Source organism: Oncorhynchus nerka, linkage group LG9b (genome assembly GCF_034236695.1).
Source record: "Oncorhynchus nerka isolate Pitt River linkage group LG9b, Oner_Uvic_2.0, whole genome shotgun sequence".
In the NCBI taxonomy this organism is placed as follows: Eukaryota; Metazoa; Chordata; class Actinopteri; order Salmoniformes; family Salmonidae; genus Oncorhynchus; species Oncorhynchus nerka.
In genome coordinates, this window is record NC_088424.1 from 50,862,978 (window position 1) to 50,884,585 (window position 21,608).

At 47.8% G+C, this 21,608-nt stretch overlaps 1 protein-coding gene across 1 annotated transcript in view; it reads left to right on the forward strand.

Moving 5' to 3' along the window:
- Nucleotides 1-21,608, forward strand: part of usp33 (ubiquitin specific peptidase 33) — a 121,128-nt gene that overhangs the window by 28,799 nt on the left and 70,721 nt on the right. The window contains exons 5-9 of the mRNA XM_065013829.1: nt 4,437-4,589; nt 6,639-6,753; nt 6,864-6,933; nt 11,284-11,397; nt 15,859-15,937. Of these exons, the coding sequence (XP_064869901.1) occupies nt 4,437-4,589; nt 6,639-6,753; nt 6,864-6,933; nt 11,284-11,397; nt 15,859-15,937 (531 nt within the window). The remainder of the gene's footprint in view (nt 1-4,436; nt 4,590-6,638; nt 6,754-6,863; nt 6,934-11,283; nt 11,398-15,858; nt 15,938-21,608) is intronic.

Consider the following 21,608-nt stretch of genomic DNA (forward strand, 5'->3'; position numbering starts at 1 on the left):
TCCAATGTTGTTGTTCGTGGTTTGACCTCAGACCAGTAAGTGTGAGCAGAGCTTGCTGAGCATCTGGTACATGCAATTTTCTTGGGCTAGGATAAGAGTGGGGGGGTTGGGCCTGTTTTCCTGCTCAAGGCCTGTGAGTGAGGTAGTGAGGTAGATAATTAACATCAGTGAAATGATAAAAATTAACAGGAAACATTACACTCACAGGGTCCATCTCACATTTCAAGTGTCTTGTGTACATACCACACATACTGGTAGTACATGGATACATACATACCAGCTCTCTGTAACCTAGAGGACATACCAGTGGGTCCATCTCATACATACATGTACCATGTTTCTTACATACAATGACAATGTCTGTATTTCTAATTTCTTTGATGAAGTCAGATTCCTGCTACTTACATACCATACATACAGATGACCATGACCTACATACATATTACATACATACATACATACAGGCTTTGTGTTCCATACATACATACAATGTTGTACATACATACATACATACATACATACATACATACATACATACATACTTGCATACATACATACATACATACATACATACATACATACATACAGCATACTACATGCATACATGCATACATGCATACATTACTTGGGCTAGGATAAGAGTACATGCATACATACATACATACCTGTTTTACATACCTACATACATACATACCTACATACTTGCATACATAGTACATAGATACATACATACATACATACAGTGATAATGATAAAAATTAATACAGGATACATACATTACACTACATACATACATTCATACATACATACATGCATACATACATACATACATACTTGCATACATACATACATACATACATACATACATACATACATACATACATACATACATACATGCATACATACATACATACATACTACATGCATACATACATACATACATGCATACATACATACATACATACATACATACATACATACATACATGCATACATACATACATACATACATACATACATACATACATACATACATACATACATACATACATACATACATACATACATACTTACATACATACATACATGCATACATACATACATACTTGCATACATACATACACATAAATACATGCATGCATGCATACATACTAACATGCATGCATACATACATGCATGCATGCATACATACTAACATGCATACATACATACATACATACATACATACATACTAACGTACATACATACATACATACATACATACTTGCATGCATACATACATACATACATACATACATACATACATGCATACATACTTGCATGCATACATACATACATACATACTATACATACATACATACATACATACTAACATACATACATATACATACATACATGCATACATACATACATACATACATGCATACATACATACATACATACATAACATACATACATGCATACATACATAATACATACATACATACTAACTACATACATACATACTATACATGCATACATACATACATACTAACATACATGCATACATACATACATACTAACATACATACATACATACATACTAACACATACATACATACATACATACATACATACATACATACTAACTACATACATACATGCATACTACATACATACATGCATGCATACATACATACATAACATACATACATACATACATGCATACATACATGCATACTACATACATACATGCATACATACATACATACATACATACATACATACATACATACATACATACATACATACATACATACATACATACATACATACATACATACATACATACATACTAACATACATACATACATACTTGCATGCATACATACATACTTGCATGCATACTAACTACATACATACATGCATACATACATACATACAACATACATACATACATACATATGCATACATACATACTAACATACATACATACATACATACATACATACATAACATACATACATACATACATACATACATACATACATACATACATACATACATACATACATACATACATACATACATATGCATACATACATACATACATACATGCATACATACATACTATGCATACATACATACATACATAACATACATACATGCATACATACATACATACATACATACATACATACTAACATACATACATATACATACATGCATGCATACATACATACATACATACTAACGTACATACATACTAACATACATACATACATACTTGCATGCATACATACATACATACTTGCATGCATACATACATACATACATACATACATACACGCATACATACACGCATACATGCATGCATGCATACATACATACATACTAACGTACATACATACTAACATACATACATACATACTTGCATGCATACATACTTGCATACATACATACATACTTGCATACATACATACATACATACATACATACATACATACATACATACATACTAACATACATACATACAAACATACATACATACATACTTGCATGCATACATACATACTTGCATGCATACATACATACTTGCATGCATACATACTTGCATACATACATACATGCATACATACATACATGCATACATACATACATGCATACATACATACATACATACATACATACATACATACATACTAACGTACATACATACTAACATACATACATACATACACACACATACACACACACACATACATACATGCATACATACATACTTGCATACATACATACATGCATACATACATACATGCATACATACTTGCATACTAACTTACATACATACATACATACTAACTTACATACATACATGCATACTAACATACATACATACATACATGCATACTAACTTACATACATACATGCATACTAACTTACATGCATACTAACTTACATACATACATGCATACTAACTTACATACATACATGCATACTAACTTACATACATACATGCATACTAACATACATACATACATGCATACTAACTTACATACATACATGCATACTAACTTACATACATACATGCATACTAACATACATACATACATACATACATGCATACTAACATACATACATAGTGCTGTAACAATGTGCAAATAATGAAGTACAAAGGGGAAAGTAAATAAACAAATGCATTTCTCTCTCTCTCTGTCTCTTTCTCTCTCTCTGTCTCTCCTCTCTGTCTCTCTGTCTCTCCTCTCTGTCTCTATTCTCTGTCTCTCCTCTCTGTCTCTCCTCTCTGTGTCTCTCTCTCTCACACATATATGAAAGACCAGTCATGTGTTAGTCCTGTCTATTTTTATAAGGACATGTGGTACACTGTGAACCCCATGGATGCACCTTGTCCCTTGTCCACGACCATCTAGCTAACACTTAGCTGTCCTGGCTCATCCACGACCATCTAGCTAACACTTAGCTGTCCTGGGTCATCCACGACCATCTAGCTAACACTTAGCTGTCCTGGATCTTCCACGACCATCTAGCTAACACTTAGCTGTCCTGGGTCACCATCTAGCTAACACTTAGCTGTCCTGGGTCATCCACGACCATCTAGCTAACACTTAGCTGTCCTGGATCTTCCACGACCATCTAGCTAACACTTAGCTGTCCTGGGTCATCCACGACCATCTAGCTAACACTTAGCTGTCCTGGCTCATCCACGACCATCTAGCTAACACTTAGCTGTCCTGGCTCATCCACGACCATCTAGCTAACACTTAGCTGTCCTGGGTCATCCACGACCATCTAGCTAACACTTAGCTGTCCTGGATCTTCCACGACCATCTAGCTAACACTTAGCTGTCCTGGCTCATCCACGACCATCTAGCTAACACTTAGCTGTCCTGGCTCATCCACGACCATCTAGCTAACACTTAGCTGTCCTGGGTCATCCACGACCATCTAGCTAACACTTAGCTGTCCTGGGTCATCCACGACCATCTAGCTAACACTTAGCTGTCCTGGGTCATCCATTATTAACACATGTTCCTGTGGGAGCTGGGCTTGATGCACTACTAAAGCTCTGCTAAACAGTAGACCAGACTGGGTGGTTTCATCGCTGTCGCTCTGCTGTCAACACTGAACACTAACACATGTTCCTGTGGGAGCTGGGCTTGATGCACTACTAAAGCTCTGCTAAACAGTAGAGCAGGAGAGGATCAGACTGGGTGGATTCATCGCTGTTGCTCTGCTGTCAACACTGAACACTAATGCAGACACATGAATAATGAAACAAGTGACTGACTCGTCTACAGCTGTCTGTCCGGACAGCTCTGAGTTAATAATAACAATAATAAGTTATATTTGTTTATAACAGAGAAATATAACCTGTATTACACCTCCTATAAACCTTTATAACCCCTTCATAACATGTTTATAACCTCTCTATAACAGGAGACGCGGCACAACCTGACAGTGAACCTGACCACTCTGAGGGTGTGGTGTTATGCCTGTGGGAAAGAGGTGTTTGTGGAGCGTAAACTGGGCCCTCACTGCCCTGTCCCCAGCACCAAGACCCTCGCTTCACCTCAGACCAACAACACACAGGTAACGTTACCATCTGGGATAAATAGGGATTGATTCCTGAATCTCAAACCACAAATGAAGTTCCCTGTGGATAAATCAATCAAATCAAATTTTATTTGTCACATACACATGGTTAGCAGATGTAGCGAAATGCTTGTGCTTCAAGTTCCGACAATGCAGTAATAACCAACAAGTAATCTAACTAACAATTCCAAAACTACTGTCTTATACACAGTGTAAGGGGATAAAGAATATGTACATAAGTATATATGAATGAGTGATGGTACAGAGCAGCATACAGTAGATGGTATCGAGTACAGTATATACATATGAGATGAGTATGTAAACAAAGTGGCATAGTTAAAGTGGCTAGTGATACATGTATTACATAAGGATGCAGTAGATGATATAGAGTACAGTATATACGTATGCATATGAGATGAATAATGTAGGGTAAGTAACATTATGTAAGGTAGCATTGTTTAAAGTGGCTAGTGATATATTTACATAATTTCCCATCAATTCCCAATACAGTTGTCTATATCTAAGGCCTAAACAAACGTCCACAACCCTAACCAATCCACTCTATAGATGATTATTTATTTCACATATTTTGAGACCACGTTGAAAAGTAAATAATTATTCAGTTATTTAATGTTTTCTTTCACTATGCTGTCAAAGCACTGAGGCATTCTGCTGTTGTCAATTCCTCATGTTACTTTTAATGTTGTCTAGATGAGGATGGTTCTGATAGGGTTCTAGATGAGCGTGGTTCTAATAGGGTTCTAGATGAGGATGGTTCTGATAGGGTTCTAGATGAGGATGGTTCTAGACGAGGATGGTTCTGATAGGGTTCTAGATGAGGATGGTTCTAGACGAGGATGGTTCTGATAGGGTTCTAGATGAGCGTGGTTCTGATAGGGTTCTAGATGAGCGTGGTTCTAGACGAGGATGGTTCTGATAGGGTTCTTGATGAGGATGGTTCTAGACGAGGATGGTTCTGATAGGGTTCTAGATGAGCGTGGTTCTGATAGGGTTCTAGATGAGCGTGGTTCTAGACGAGGATGGTTCTGATGGGGTTCTAGATGAGCTTGGTTCTAGACGAGGATGGTTCTGATGGGGTTCTAGATGAGCTTGGTTCTAGACGAGGATGGTTCTGATGGGGTTCTAGATGAGCGTGGTTCTAGACGAGGATGGTTCTGATGGGGTTCTAGATGAGCGTGGTTCTAGACGAGGATGGTTCTGATAGGGTTCTAGATGAGGATGGTTCTAGACGAGGATGGTTCTGACAGGGTTCTAGATGAGCGTGGTTCTAGACGAGGATGGTTCTGATGTGGTTCTAGATGAGCTTGGTTCTAGACGAGGATGGTTTTGATAGGGTTCTAGATGAGCGTGGTTCTAGACGAGGATGGCTCTGATAGGGTTCTAGATGAGGATGGTTCTAGACGAGGATGGTTCTGATAGGGTTCTAGATGAGGATGGTTCTGATAGGGTTCTTGATGAGGATGGTTCTAGACGAGGATGGTTCTTATGTGGTTGTCTTCAGTTCCAGGAGTGTAGCAGGGCGCAGGGCAGTCCCACTTCTCTGAGACTGACGAGGATGGTTCTTATGTGGTTGTCTTCAGTTCCAGGAGTGTAGCAGGGCAGTCCCACTTCTCTGAGACTGCCAAGGATGGTTCTTATGTGGTTGTCTTCAGTTCCAGGAGTGTAGCAGGGCAGTCCCACTTCTCTGAGACTGCCAAGGATGGTTCTTATGTGGTTGTCTTCAGTTCCAGGAGTGTAGTAGCAGGGCAGTCCCACTTCTCTGAGACTGACGAGGATGGTTCTAATGTGGTTGTCTTCAGTTCCAGGAGTGTAGCAGGGCGCAGGGCAGTCCCACTTCTCTGAGACTGCCAAGGATGGTTCTTATGTGGTTGTCTTCAGTTCCAGGAGTGTAGTAGCAGGGCAGTCCCACTTCTCTGAGACTGACGAGGATGGTTCTTATGTGGTTGTCTTCAGTTCCAGGAGTGTAGCAGGGCAGTCCCACTTCTCTGAGACTGACGAGGATGGTTCTAATGTGGTTGTCTTCAGTTCCAGGAGTGTAGCAGGGCGCAGGGCAGTCCCACTTCTCTGAGACTGCCCCCTACTAATGGCTGTGAAGACCTGGGCATGGAGACTGAGGAGGAGGAGGAGCTACGCGCCAGAGGTAGGCGTCATCTGACTGGACCCAACTTCAATGCTCAAAGCTAGCATCAGCCATGCTCTCTCTCTGCTGTTCTCTAGCGAGATCCAACTCTTTGTGTCCATCTCCTGTAGGTCTGACGGGCCTGAAGAACATCGGGAACACCTGCTATATGAATGCAGCCCTGCAGGCCCTCTCCAACTGGTGAGACCCATAGACATTAAACCAGTAGATGGTGATAGTGCTGATGTCATCCAAGTGTTCCAATGGAAAACTCCCGATGGTGCATGAAGCCGGGAACTATTTTTAATTTGAAGCGTGCCATAATTGCTGAATGGCACCAAAAAATTGCTAAGCATCATGGTCAATGTAGTCGTTTTCATCCTGCCTTAGAGAGTCAACCCAACCACAGAGTTTTTCTAAACGTAGAGGTGCGAAACAGACCGAACGGACTATGGTTTGTGAAGTCAGTGAGACGTTGATTTTCTCCAAGTATAAAAGGCACAACCTAGATTCAAGCCGATGTCTTAGGTAGTGTAACATTATTACTCCAACCTCGTAAATGTGACCGACCACGTTTTTCATTTTAGTTAAAAATCTGCGTTATATCGAAGGAGTGCGTTTCATTTGATTGCCTGCACATGTGCAGTTGGACGCGACACAACCGTTTGACCTGATGTGTTTCTACCGACGTCGCCATGACATCGTGTGACGGGGGATTTCTATTGGAGAAGCAGTGTCCGCCTACCGGAAGCCTTTCCAGAGCCCACTCAGCATAGCTCAGTTAGGAGAGATTGGATTACCTAATGAGGAATAAAAGTGGACTGTATGTTAATGAATTATACAATAGTCTTAAGAAACACAATCAGGATTATAATTTATGCAACTGCATCATTTTGTCATAATAATTTTAAAAAAACAGACAGTTTGGAATTTAACTTCTGTTTGATTTTATAATTTCATACTAAATTGATATTTTAGTGTTATCCTGGTTCTCCATGCCATCCTCGGTCGCCCTCTGTTCCCCCTCTGTCCCCCTCCCCCTCGGTCGCCCTCTGTTCCCCCTCTGTCCCCCCTCCCCTCGGTCGCCCTCTGTTCCCCCCTCTGTTCCCCCCCCCCCTCTGTTTCCCCCCTTGAAATTGATATTTTAGTGTTATCCTGGTTCTCCATGTTCCCCGCCCTCTGTTCCCCCCTCGGTCGCCCTCTGTCCCCCCCCTGTTCCCCCCTCGTCCCCTCTGTTCCCCCTCTGCCCCCCTCGGTCTGTTTCCCCCTCTGTTTCCCCCCTCGGTCGCCCTCTGTTTCCCCCCTCGCCCTCTGTTTCCCCCTCCCCCCCCTCGTTCGCCCTCTGTTTCCCCCCTCGTTCGCCCTCTGTTTCCCCCCCTCGTTCGCCCTCTGTTTCCCCCCCTCGTTCGCCCTCTGTTTCCCCCCTCGTTCCCCCCTCGCCCCTCTGTTTCCCCCCTCTCGCCCTCTGTTTCCCCCCTCGCCCTCTGTTTCCCCCCACGGTCGCCATCTGTTCTCCCCCCTCGGTCCCCTCTGTTCTGCCCCCCTCGGTCGCCCTCTGTTTCCCCCCTTGAAATTGATATTTTAGTGTTATCCTGGTTCTCCATGCCCCGCGGTCGCCCTCTGTTCCCCCCTCGGTCGCCCTCTGTTCCCCCCTCTGTTCCCCCCCCTCGTCGCCCTCTGTTCCCCCCTCCCCCCCTCGGTCGCCCTGTTTCCCCCCCCCTCGCCCCTCTGTTCCCCCCTCGGTGCCCTCTGCCCCCCTCTGCCCCTGTTTCCCCCCTCGGTCGCCCTCTGTTTCCCCCCCTCGGTCCCTCTGCCCTCTGTTTCCCCCTCCCCCTCTGTTTCCCCCCCTCGGTCGCCCTCTGTTTCCCCCCTACCCCTGTTCCCCCCCCTCGGTCGCCCTCTGTTCCCCCCCTGTTCTTTCCCCCCCCTCGGTCGCCCTCTGTTCTTCCCCCTCGGTCGCCCCCCCCGGTCTGTTTCCCCCTCGCCCCCTGTTTCCCCCTCGGTCTGCCCCCCTCTGTTCCCCCCTCCCCCTCTGTTTCCCCCCTCGGTCGCCATCTGTTCTCCCCCCGTCCCTCTGTTTCCCCCTCGTCGCCACCTGTTCTCCCCCCTCTGTTCCCCCTCGGTCGCCCTCTGTTTCCCCCCCTCGGTCGCCCTCTGTTCTCCCCCCCTCGGTCGCCCTCTGTTCTGCCCCCTGTTTCTCCCCCCTCGGTCGCCCCCTCTGTTTCTGTTTCTCCCCCCTCGCCCCCTCCCCCTCGGGGTCGCCCTCTGTTCCCCCCCTCCCCCTCTCGGTCGCCATCTGTTCTCCCCCCTCGGTCGCCATCTGTTCTCCCCCCTCGGTCGCCACCCCCCTGTTCTCCCCCCCTCCGCCCTCTGTTCTCCCCCCTCCTCGGTCGCCCTCTGTTCTCCCCCTCGGTCGCCATTCTTCCCCCTTCCCCCTCGGTCGCCCTCTGTTCTCCCCTGTTCTCCCCCCCTCGGTCGCCCTCTGTTCTGCCCCCCTCGGTCGCCCTCTGTTCTGTCGCCCTCTGTTCTCCCCCTCTGTTCTGCCCCCTCGGTCGCCATCTGTTCTGCCCCCCTCCCTCCCCCGCCTCGGTCGCCCTCTGTTCTCCCCCTCGGTCGCCCTCTGTTTCCCCCCCTGGTCGCCCTCTGTTCCCCCCTCGGTCGCCCTCTGTTCTCCCCCTCGGTCGCCCTCTGTTTCCCCCCTCGGTCGCCCTCTGTTCCCCCTCCCCCTGTTTCCCCCCTCGGTCGCCCTCTGTTTCCCCCCTCGGTCGCCCTCTGTTTCCCCACCCCCTCGGTCGCCCTCTGTTCCCTTGTCAGCTCGGTTACTAGTCCAACGCTCTAACCACTAGGCTACCCGCCGCCCTTGGTAAATTGTCTATATAATGTCAAAAAACCAAGCCATGAGGTCGAAGGAATTGTCTGTAGAGCGCCGAGACAGGATTCTGTCGAGGCACAGATCTGGGGAAGAAGGTCCCCAAGAAACAGTGGCCTCTCATTCTGCAGCATTGAAGGTCCCCAAGAACACAGTGGCCTCCATCATTCTGCAGTTGAAGGTTGTGGCCTCCATCATTCTGGTCCCCAAGAACACAGTGGCCTCCATCATTCTTAAATGGAAGAAGTTTGGAACCACCAAGACTCTTTCTAGAGCTGGCCGCCCTGCCAAACTGAGCAATCGGGGGAGAAGGACCTTGGTCAGGGAAGTGACCAAGAACCTGATGGTCACTCTGATAGAGCTCCAGCGTTCCTCTGTGGAGATGGGAGAACCTTCCAGAACCTACAACCATCTCTGCAGCACTCCACCAATCAAGCGTTTATGGTAGAGTGGCCAGATGGAAGCCTCTCCTCAGTAAAAGGCACATGACAGCCCGCTTAGATTTTGCCAAAAGTCACCTAAAGGACTCTCAGAACATGAGAAACAAGATTCTCTGTTCTGATGAAACCAAGATTGAACTCTTAGGCCTGAATGCTAAGCGTCACATCTGGAGGAAACCTGGCACCATCTCTACGGTGAAGCATGGTGGTGGCAGCATCATGCTGTGGGTATGTTTTTCAGAGGCAGGGAGACCAGTCAGGGGAAAGATGAACGGAGCATAGTACAGAGATCCTTGATGAAAACCTGCTCCAGATCGCTCAGGACCTCAGACTGGGGCGAAGGTTCACCTTCCAACAGGACAATGATCCTAAAAAAAACCCCAGCCAAGACAACGCAGAGCTTGAGAGGTTCTGCAGGTGTCCCCAAATACAGGTTTGCCAATTATGTGGCGTCATACCAAAGAAGACTCAAGGCTGTAATCGCTGCCGAAGACACTTCAACAAAGTACTGGGTACAGGGTCTGAATACTTATGGAAATGTGATATTTCAGTTTTATTTATTTTTAAACCTGTTTGCTTTGTCATTATGGGGTATTGTGTGTAGATTGATGAGGGGGGGAAAAATAATTGAATACATTTTTATTATACATGCATACATACATGCGTACATACATACAGACAGACAGTTGAAGTCGGAAGATTACACACTTAGGTTGGAGTCATTTAAACTCGTTTTTCAACCTCTCCACACATGTCTTGTTAACAAACTATAGTTTCGGCAAGTCGGTTAGGACATCTACTTTGTGCATGACACAAGTCATTTTTCCAACAATTGTTTACAGACAGATTATTTCACTTTTAATTCACTGAATCACAATTCCAGTGGGTCAGAAGTTTACATACACTAAATTGACTGTGCCTTTAAACAGCTTGGAAAATTACAGAAAATGATGTCATGGCTTTAGAAGCTTCTGATAGGCTAATTGACATCATTTGAGTCAATTGGAGGTGTACCTGTGGATGTATTTCAAGGCCTACCTTCAAACTCAATGCCTCTTTGCTTGACATCATGGGAAAATCAAAAGAAATCAACAAAGACCCCAGAAAAAAAACATGTATTAAGATGTATGACTATTCTCCAGATTTCCTCTAACCCAGTTCTTCTCTCTCTCTCCTCCTCTAACCCAGTTCTTCTCTCTCTCTCCAGTCCTCCTCTAACCCAGTTCTTCTCTCTCTCTCCAGTCCTCCTCTAACCCAGTTCTTTGTGGAGTGTGGAGGTTTGGTGAGGACAGACAAGAAGCCTGCTCTGAGTAAGAGCTACCAGAAACTGGTGTCAGACCTCTGGCACAAGAACAGGTACACATCTGTCCTCTGAGTCGTCTTTACCTGGGTGTTGTCCATTCAGACCGTAGCCTATAGTGGTCTCTGTAGGCCTCATCAATGAGCGGGTAGCCTATAGTGGTCTCTGTAGGCCTCATCAATGAGCGGGTAGCCTATAGTGGTCTCTGCAGGCCTCATCAATGAGCGGGTAGCCTATAGTGGTCTCTGTAGGCCTCATCAATGAGCGGGTAGCCTATAGTGGTCTCTGTACATTTACATTTAAGTCATTTAGCAGACGCTCTTATCCAGAGCGACTTACAAATTGGTGCATTCACCTTATCACATCCAGTGGAACAGTAGTGCATCTAAATCTTTTAAGGGGGGGTATTCCTAGGTATTCCTTAAAGAGGTGGGGTTTCAGGTGTCTCCGGAAGGTGGTGATTGACTCCGCTGTCCTGGCGTCGTGAGGGAGTTTGTTCCACCATTGGGGGGCCAGAGCAGCGAACAGTTTTGACTGGGCTGAGCGGGAACTGTACTTCCACAGTGGTAGGGAGGCGAGCAGGCCAGAGGTGGATGAACGCAGTGCCCTTGTTTGGGTGTAGGGCCTGATCAGAGCCTGGAGGTACTGAGGTGCCGTTCCCCTCACAGCTCCGTAGGCAAGCACCGTGGTCTTGTAGCGGATGCGAGCTTCAACTGGAAGCCAGTGGAGAGAGCGGAGGAGCGGGGTGACGTGAGAGAACTTGGGAAGGTTGAACACCAGACGGGCTGCGGCGTTCTGGATGAGTTGTAGGGGTTTAATGGCACAGGCAGGGAGCCCAGCCAACAGCGAGTTGCAGTAATCCAGACGGGAGATGACAAGTGCCTGGATTAGGACCTGCGCCGCTTCCTGTGTGAGGCAGGGTCGTACTCTGCGGATGTTGTAGAGCATGAACCTACAGGAACGGGCCACCGCCTTGATGTTAGTTGAGAACGACAGGGTGTTGTCCAGGATCACGCCAAGGTTCTTAGCGCTCTGGGAGGAGGACACAATGGAGTTGTCAACCGTGATGGCGAGATCATGGAACGGGCAGTCTTTCCCCGGGAGGAAGAGCAGCTCCGTCTTGCCGAGGTTCAGCTTGAGGTGGTTATCCGTCATCCACACTGATATGTCTGCCAGACATGCAGAGATGCGATTCGCCACCTGGTCATCAGAAGGGGGAAAGGAGAAGATTAATTGTGTGTTGTCTGCATAGCAATGATAGGAGAGACCATGTGAGGTTATGACAGAGCCAAGTGACTTGGTGTATAGCGAGAATAGGAGAGGGCCTAGAACAGAGCCCTGGGGGACACCAGTGGTGAGAGCGCGTGGTGTGGAGACGGATTCTCGCCACGCCACCTGGTAGGAGCGACCTGTCAGGTAGGACGCAATCCAAGCGTGGGCCGCGCCGGAGATGCCCAACTCGGAGAGGGTGGAGAGGAGGATCTGATGGTTCACAGTATCGAAGGCAGCCGATAGGTCTAGAAGGATGAGAGCAGAGGAGAGAGTTAGCTTTAGCAGTGCGGAGCGCCTCCGTGATACAGAGAAGAGCAGTCTCAGTTGAATGACTAGTCTTGAAACCTGACTGATTTGGATCAAGAAGGTCATTCTGAGAGAGATAGCGGGAGAGCTGGCCAAGGACGGCACGTTCAAGAGTTTTGGAGAGAAAAGAAAGGGATACTGGTCTGTAGTTGTTGACATCGGAGGGATCGAGTGTAGGTTTTTTCAGAAGGGGTGCAACTCTCGCTCTCTTGAAGACGGAAGGGACGTAGCCAGCGGTCAGGGATGAGTTGATGAGCGAGGTGAGGTAAGGGAGAAGGTCTCCGGAAATGGTCTGGAGAAGAGAGGAGGGGATAGGGTCAAGCGGGCAGGTTGTTGGGCGGCCGGCCGTCACAAGACGCGAGATTTCATCTGGAGAGAGAGGGGAGAAAGAGGTCAGAGCACAGGGTAGGGCAGTGTGAGCAGAACCAGCGGTGTCGTTTGACTTAGCAAACGAGGATCGGATGTCGTCGACCTTCTTTTCAAAATGGTTGACGAAGTCATCTGCAGAGAGGGAGGAGGGGGGGAGGGGGAGGAGAATTCAGGAGGGAGGAGAAGGTTGCAAAGAGCTTCCTAGGGTTAGAGGCAGATGCTTGGAATTTAGAGTGGTAGAAAGTGGCTTTAGCAGCAGAGAGAGAAGAGGAAAATGTAGAGAGGAGGGAGTGAAAGGATGTCAGGTCCGCAGGGAGGCGAGTTTTCCTCCATTTCCGCTCCGCTCTGTAGGCCTCATCAATGAGCGGGTAGCCTATAGTGGTCTCTGTAGGCCTCATCAATGAGCCGGTAGCCTATAGTGGTCTCTGTAGGCCTCATCAATGAGCCGGTAGCCTATAGTGGTCTCTGTAGGCCTCATCAATGAGCGGGTAGCCTATAGTGGTCTCTGTAGGCCTCATCAATGAGCGGGTAGCCTATAGTGGTCTCTGTAGGCCTCATCAATGAGCGGGTAGCCTATAGTGGTCTCTGTAGGCCTCATCAATGAGCGGGTAGCCTATAGTGGTCTCTGTAGGCCGTCCTAACCTTGTTCTGTGGTGTTGTAGGCCGTACTAACCCTGTTCTGTGGTGTTGTAGGCCGTCCTAACCCTGTTCTGTGGTGTTGTAGGCTGTCCTAACCCTGTTCTGTGGTGTTGTAGGCCGTACTAACCCTGTTCTGTGGTGTTGTAGGCCGTCCTAACCCTGTTCTGTGGTGTTGTAGGCCGTCCTAACCCTGTTCTGTGGTGTTGTAGGCCGTCCTAACCCTGTTCTGTGGTGTTGTAGGCCGTACTAACCCTGTTCTGTGGTGTTGTAGGCCGTACTAACCCTGTTCTGTGGTGTTGTAGGCCGTACTAACCCTGTTCTGTGGTGTTGTAGGCCGTACTAACCCTGTTCTGTGGTGTTGTAGGCCGTCCTAACCCTGTTCTGTGGTGTTGTAGGCCGTACTAACCCTGTTCTGTGGTGTTGTAGGCCGTCCTAACCTTGTTCTGTGGTGTTGTAGGCCGTCCTAACCCTGTTCTGTGGTGTTGTAGGCCGTACTAACCCTGTTCTGTGGTGTTGTAGGCCGTACTAACCCTGTTCTGTGGTGTTGTAGGCCGTCCTAACCCTGTTCTGTGGTGTTGTAGGCCGTCCTAACCCTGTTCTGTGGTGTTGTAGGCCGTCCTAACCTTGTTCTGTGGTGTTGTAGGCCGTCCTAACCCTGTTCTGTGGTGTTGTAGGCCGTCCTAACCCTGTTCTGTGGTGTTGTAGGCCGTCCTAACCCTGTTCTGTGGTGTTGTAGGCCGTCCTAACCCTGTTCTGTGGTGTTGTAGGCCGTCCTAACCCTGTTCTGGCCGTCCTAACCCTGTTCTGTGGTGTTGTAGGCCGTCCTAACCCTGTTCTGTGTGTTGTAGGCCGTCCTAAACCCTGTTCTGTGGTGTTGTAGGCCGTCCTAACCCTGTTCTGTGGTGTTGTAGGCCGTCCTAACTAACCCTGTTCTGTGGTGTTGTAGGCCGTCCTAACCCTGTTCTGTGGTGTTGTAGGCCGTCCTAACCTTGTTCTGTTCTGTGGTGTTCTGTGGTGTTGTAGGCCGTCCTAACCTTGTTCTGTGGTGTTGTAGGCCGTCCTAACCTTGTTCTGGTCTCTGTAGGCCGTCCTAACCTTGTTCTGTGGTGTTGTAGGCCGTCCTAACCCTGTTCTGTGGTGTTGTAGGCCGTCCTAACCCTGTTCTGTGGTGTTGTAGGCCGTCCTAACCCTGTTCTGTGGTGTTGTTGTTCTGTGGTGTTGTAGGCCGTCCTAACCTTGTTCTGGTCTCTGTAGGCCGTCCTAACCTTGTTCTGTGGTGTTGTAGGCCGTCCTAACCCTGTTCTGTGGTGTTGTAGGCCGTCCTAACCTTGTTCTGGTCTCTGTAGGCCGTCCTAACCTTGTTCTGTGGTGTTGTAGGCCGTCCTAACCCTGTTCTGTGGTGTTGTAGGCCGTCCTAACCTTGTTCTGTGGTGTTGTAGGCCGTCCTAACCTTGTTCTGGTCTCTGTAGGCCGTCCTAACCCTGTTCTGTGGTGTTGTAGGCCGTCCTAACCTGGTTCTGGTCTCTGTAGGCCGTCCTAACCTGGTTCTGGTCTCTGTAGGCCGTCCTAACCTGGTTCTGGTCTCTGTAGGCCGTCCTAACCTGGTTCTGGTCTCTGTAGGCCGTCCTAACCTGGTTCTGGTCTCTGTAGGCCGTACTAACCCTGTTCTGTGGTGTGGTAGGCCGTCCTAACCCTGTTCTGTGGTGTTGTAGGCCGTACTAACCTTGTTCTGTGGTGTTGTAGGCCGTCCTAACCCTGTTCTGTGGTGTGTTGTAGGCCGTACTAACCTTGTTCTGTGGTGTGTTGTAGGCCGTACTAACCCTGTTCTGTGGTGTTGTAGGCCGTACTAACCCTGTTCTGTGGTGTTGTAGGCCGTACTAACCCTGTTCTGTGGTGTTGTAGGCTGTCCTAACCCTGTTCTGTCTCTTTAGGCCATCCTATGTGATCCCTACCAATCTGTTCCAGGGGATCAAGGCTGTTAACCCCATGTTCAGAGGATACTCCCAACAGGTAGGTGTCTTCTCTAGGGCTGTTAATACTCCCAACGGGCAGGTGTGTTCTCTAGGGCTGTTCGTACTCCCAACGGGTAGGTGTGTTCTCTAGGGCTGTTAATACTCCCAACGGGCAGGTGTCTTCTCTAGGGCTATTAATACTCCCAACGGGCAGGTGTCTTCTCTAGGGCTGTTAATACTCCCAACGGGCAGGTGTCTTCTCTAGGGCTATTAATACTCCCAACGGGCAGGTGTCTTCTCTAGGGCTGTTAATACTCCCAACGGGCAGGTGTCTTCTCTAGGGCTGTTAATACTCCCAACGGGCAGGTGTCTTCTCTAGGGCTGTTAATACTCCCAACGGGCAGGTGTCTTCTCTAGGGCTGTTAATACTCCCAACGGGCAGGTGTCTTCTCTAGGGCTGTTAATACTCCCAACGGGCAGGTGTCTTCTCTAGGGCTGTTAATACTCCCAACGGGCAGGTGTCTTCTCTAGGGCTGTTAATACTCCCAACGGGCAGGTGTCTTCTCTAGGGCTGTTAATACTCCCAACGGGCAGGTGTCTTCTCTAGGGCTGTTAATACTCCCAACGGGCAGGTGTCTTCTCTAGGGCTGTTAATACTCCCAACGGGCAGGTGTCTTCTCTAGGGCTATTAATACTCCCAACGGGCAGGTGTCTTCTCTAGGGCTGTTAATACTCCCAACGGGCAGGTTTCTTCTCTAGGGCTGTTAATACTCCCAACGGGCAGGTGTCTTCTCTAGGGCTGTTAGTACTCCCAATGGGCAGGTGTCTTCTCTAGGGCTGTTCGTACTCCCAACGGGCAGGTGTCTTCTCTAGGGCTGTTCGTACTCCCAACGGGCAAGTGTCTTCTCTAGGGCTGTTCGTACTCCCAACGGGCAGGTGTGTTCTCTAGGGCTGTTAATACTCCCAACGGGCAGGTGTCTTCTCTAGGGCTGTTCGTACTCCCAACGGGCAGGTGTGTTCTCTAGGGCTGTTAATACTCCCAACGGGCAGGTGTCTTCTCTAGCGCTGTTAAAGTAAACTGCTGTTGAAGAATAGGTCCTTTCATGTCTCTTTCCTCAAGCCACCATTTTTTTTATAAGCACGTTCCTCAGAGAATATTCAATTGTTATGCAGCACTGTTCTTCTCTGCACTACAAGGCCAGCTGGAAATGAGCAATACCGATGAAGGAACTCCGAGTCCACACCACCCTTTTCCCACTTGGACAAAAGGAACACCTACTTAAGAATGCTTTTCATTGGTTACAGCTTCACCGTTATCCCCTCCCAAGTATATCACTAAGCTAAGGACCCCTGGGACTGAACACCACCTTCACAACTGGATCCTGGACTTCCTGAAGAGCCGCCCCCCCGTGTGGTGACGGTAGGCAACAACTACTCCACCACGCTGACCCTCAACCCTGGGGGCCCCTCAAAGGTGTGTGTGCTTCGTCCCCTCCTATACTCCCTGTTCACTGACAACGGCGTGGCTCCGCACGACTCCAGCACCGTTATTAAGTTTGTTGACGACACAACAGGGGTTGGCCTGATCACCGACAACGATGAGACAGCCTATAGGGAGGAGGTCAGAGACCTGGCAGTGTGGTGCCAGGACAATGACCTCTCCCTCAACGCCAGCAAGACAATGGAGCCGATTGCGGACTACAGGAAACAGAGGGCAGAACACGACCCCATTCATATCGAAGGAGCTATAGTGGATTGGGCTGAGAGCTTCAATTCCTTGGTGTCCAATCATGGTCCAAACACACCAACAGTTGTGAAGAGGGCATGACAACACCTATTCCCCTCAGACAGCTGAAAAGATTTGGCATGGGTCCTCAGATCCTCAAAGTTCTACAGCTGCACCATCGAGAGCATCTTGACTGGCTGCATCACCACCTGGTATGGCAACTGCTTGGCCTCCGCCCGCAAGGTGCTACAGAGGGTAGTGCGTACGGCCCAGTACATCACTGGGCCAGAACTCTCTGCCATCCAGAACCTCTATACCAGGCGGTGTCAGAGGAACGCCCTAAAAATGTTCACACTCCAGCCACCCTAGTCATAGACTGTTCTCTCTGCTACCACACGGCAAGTGGTACCGATGCACCAAGTCTGGAACCAACAGGACCCCGAACAGCTTCTACCCCCAGGCCATAAGACTGCTAAATAATTACTCTGGGTAGATATTTGGTTAACTATTTAACTGTCTGCATTAACCCTTTTTGCACAAAATGTTTACATCGTATACCTGCACATCAACTTGGTACTGGAACCTAGTTCTCGTTACTCGTTGTGTACAGTACCAGTCAAAAGTTTGGACACAGCTACTCATTCAAGGGTTTTTCTTTATTTGTACTATTTTCTACATTGTAGAATAGTAGTGAAGAGATCAAAACTATGAAATAACACATATGGAATCATGTAGTAACTAAAAGTGTTAAACAAATCAAAATATTTTATATTTAGCCACCCTTGATGATGAGCTTTGCACACTCTTGGCATTCTCTCAACCAGCTTCATGAGGAATCCTTTTCCAACAGTCTTGAAGGAGGTCCCACATATGCTGAGCACTTGTTGTTGGCTGCTTTTCCTTCACTCTGCGGTCCAACTCATCCCAACCCAAAAAGGTATCGAAATTGTCAACAAAAGTTAAACCCATTGAGCTGCAATAATCACGTAGCCAGTTGTGAAAAGAGAGCATCCTGCTAAAGTATTCAATGACACTATTCAGAGATACAGGGCCAGATATGATGGGACTTTTGTTAGTGTCTAGCGGAGAGTCAGTCGGCTCTTTGAAATCCAGTTTCAACTGTTCAGAGCTGCCCTTAATAATGTCATTAAAACCCACATGGACTAGGACAGAATCAATGTCCATGTCCTGGTGTTGTACATTCAGGAGCAGCTTAGTCATTTACTCCAGCACTGGTGGGGTGGCACTCTGTTTTTGCACCAGGAAAAGTCACATTTCTTACCATGGAGCTGCCCAAAAGCACGGCTGGCGAGAAGGACGAAAACATCCACCCGCTCCCATGCTACACAGGATGGTGCCTCCAACAGATGGAGAAGCCCCAATCCCATGCATCACAGGATGGTGACTCCAACAGATGGAGAAGCCCCACTCCCATGCATCACAGGATGGTGCCTCCAACAGATGGAGAAGCCCCACTCCCATGCATCACAGGATGGTGCCTCCAACAGATGGAGAAGCCCCACTCCCATGCATCACAGGATGGTGCCTCCAACAGATGGAGAAGCCCCTCCCATGCTTCACAGGATGGTGCCTCCGACAGATGGAGAAGCCCCACTCCCATGCTTCACAGGATGGTGCCTCCGACAGATGGAGAAGCCCCACTCCCATGCATCACAGGATGGTGCCTCCAACAGATGGAGAAGCCCCTCTCCCATGCATCACAGGATGGTGCCTCCAACAGATGGAGAAGCTCCACTCCATCCAGAGCAGAGACGGAAGGTTGTCAACTTGGATATCGTAGGGGAAGGAGTAGACACACAGGTACCCCATCGATAAAGCTCCAGGGCGGCGCAACTATTCGTTGTTTATATCCGTCCCGGGCCTCTTGTTGGGACTGAAGGCTTCTTTGCGGCAGGCTGCTGTCTTCGGCTTCCAAGGCTCGTGACAGTCATTGATTGCCGTGCTCCTTCGACTCTCCTATCAGATGGGGGAGAAGAGGCAGGAGATGGCTCCTCTGGTGAACGAACACCGGGTAACACAGTCGGTTAACAACTAACGACAAGACGGAGATGCATCCAACATGCGAGAACTCCGTCAAGCCCCCGGTGTAGAAATGGACACATTCCACCCTGTGTTTTCCCCAGTTTCTTACGTAGGCTGGCGACCTGCCTGATCAAGGAAGCAAACCTCAAGCCTATAAACAATTACCGCATTGGACCTCTGAGTGATCCGGTGTGTCCCGAAAGTGTAGTAGATACAGCTCCTACAGCTCTAGAACCATGTACCTCTCCAGACAAAGTGTAGTAGATACAGCTCTGTCCCTCTCCAGACAAAGTGTAGTAGATACAGCTCTGTACCTCTCCAGACAAAGTGTAGTAGATACAGCTCCTACAGCTCTGTACCTCTCCAGACAAAGTGTAGTAGATACAGCTCTGTCCCTCTCCAGACAAAGTGTAGTAGATACAGCTCTGTACCTCTCCAGACAAAGTGTAGTAGATACAGCTCCTACAGCTCTGTACCTCTCCAGACAAAGTGTAGTAGATACAGCTCTGTCCCTCTCCAGACAAAGTGTAGTAGATACAGCTCTGTACTTCTCCAGACAAAGTGTAGTAGATACAGCTCTGTACCTCTCCAGACAAAGTGTAGTAGATACAGCTCTGTCCCTCTCCAGACAAAGTGTAGTAGATACAGCTCTGTACCTCTCCAGACAAAGTGTAGTAGATACAGCTCTGTACCTCTCCAGACAAAGTGTAGTAGATACAGCTCTGTACCTCTCCAGACAAAGTGTAGTAGATACAGCTCTGTACCTCTCCAGACAAAGTGTAGTAGATACAGCTCTGTACCTCTCCAGACAAAGTGTAGTAGATACAGCTCTGTACCTCTCCAGACAAAGTGTAGTAGATACAGCTCTGTACCTCTCCAGACAAAGTGTAGTAGATACAGCTCTGTACCTCTCCAGACAAAGTGTAGTAGATACAGCTCTGTACCTCTCCAGACAAAGTGTAGTAGATACAGCTCTGTACCTCTCCAGACAAAGTGTAGTAGATACAGCTCCTACAGCTCTGTACCTCTCCAGACAAAGTGTAGTAGATACAGCTCTGTCCCTCTCCAGACAAAGTGTAGTAGATACAGCTCCTACAGCTCTGTACCTCTCCAGACAAAGTGTAGTAGATACAGCTCTGTACCTCTCCAGACAAAGTGTAGTAGATACAGCTCCTACAGCTCTGTACCTCTCCAGACAAAGTGTAGTAGATACAGCTCTGTACCTCTCCAGACAAAGTGTAGTAGATACAGCTCTGTACCTCTCCAGACAAAGTGTAGTAGATACAGCTCCTACAGCTCTGTACCTCTCCAGACAAAGTGTAGTAGATACAGCTCTGTACCTCTCCAGACAAAGTGTAGTAGATACAGCTCTGTACCTCTCCAGACAAAGTGTAGTAGATACAGCTCCTACAGCTCTGTACCTCTCCAGACAAAGTGTAGTAGATACAGCTCTGTCCCTCTCCAGACAAAGTGTAGTAGATACAGCTCTGTACCTCTCCAGACAAAGTGTAGTAGATACAGCTCCTACAGCTCTGTACCTCTCCAGACAAAGTGTAGTAGATACAGCTCCTACAGCTCTGTACCTCTCCAGACAAAGTGTAGTAGATACAGCTCCTACAGCTCTGTACCTCTCCAGACAAAGTGTAGTAGATACAGCTCTGTACCTCTCCAGACAAAGTGTAGTAGATACAGCTCCTACAGCTCTAGAACTATGTACCTCTCCAGACAAAGAGCTCCATTGGAAAACTAATCAGGGATTAACTTTGTTAGCTATCAAGCTAACGTTAGCTGCTTGCCTCGTGCAGTACGATGCATCTCCTTTGCATTGAGTTGATCAGGCTGTTGATTGTGGCCTGTGGAATGTTGTTCCATTCTTCAATGGCTGTGTGATGCTGCTGGATATTGGCGGGAACTGGAACACGCTGTCGTACATGTCGATCCAGAGCATCCCAAACATGCT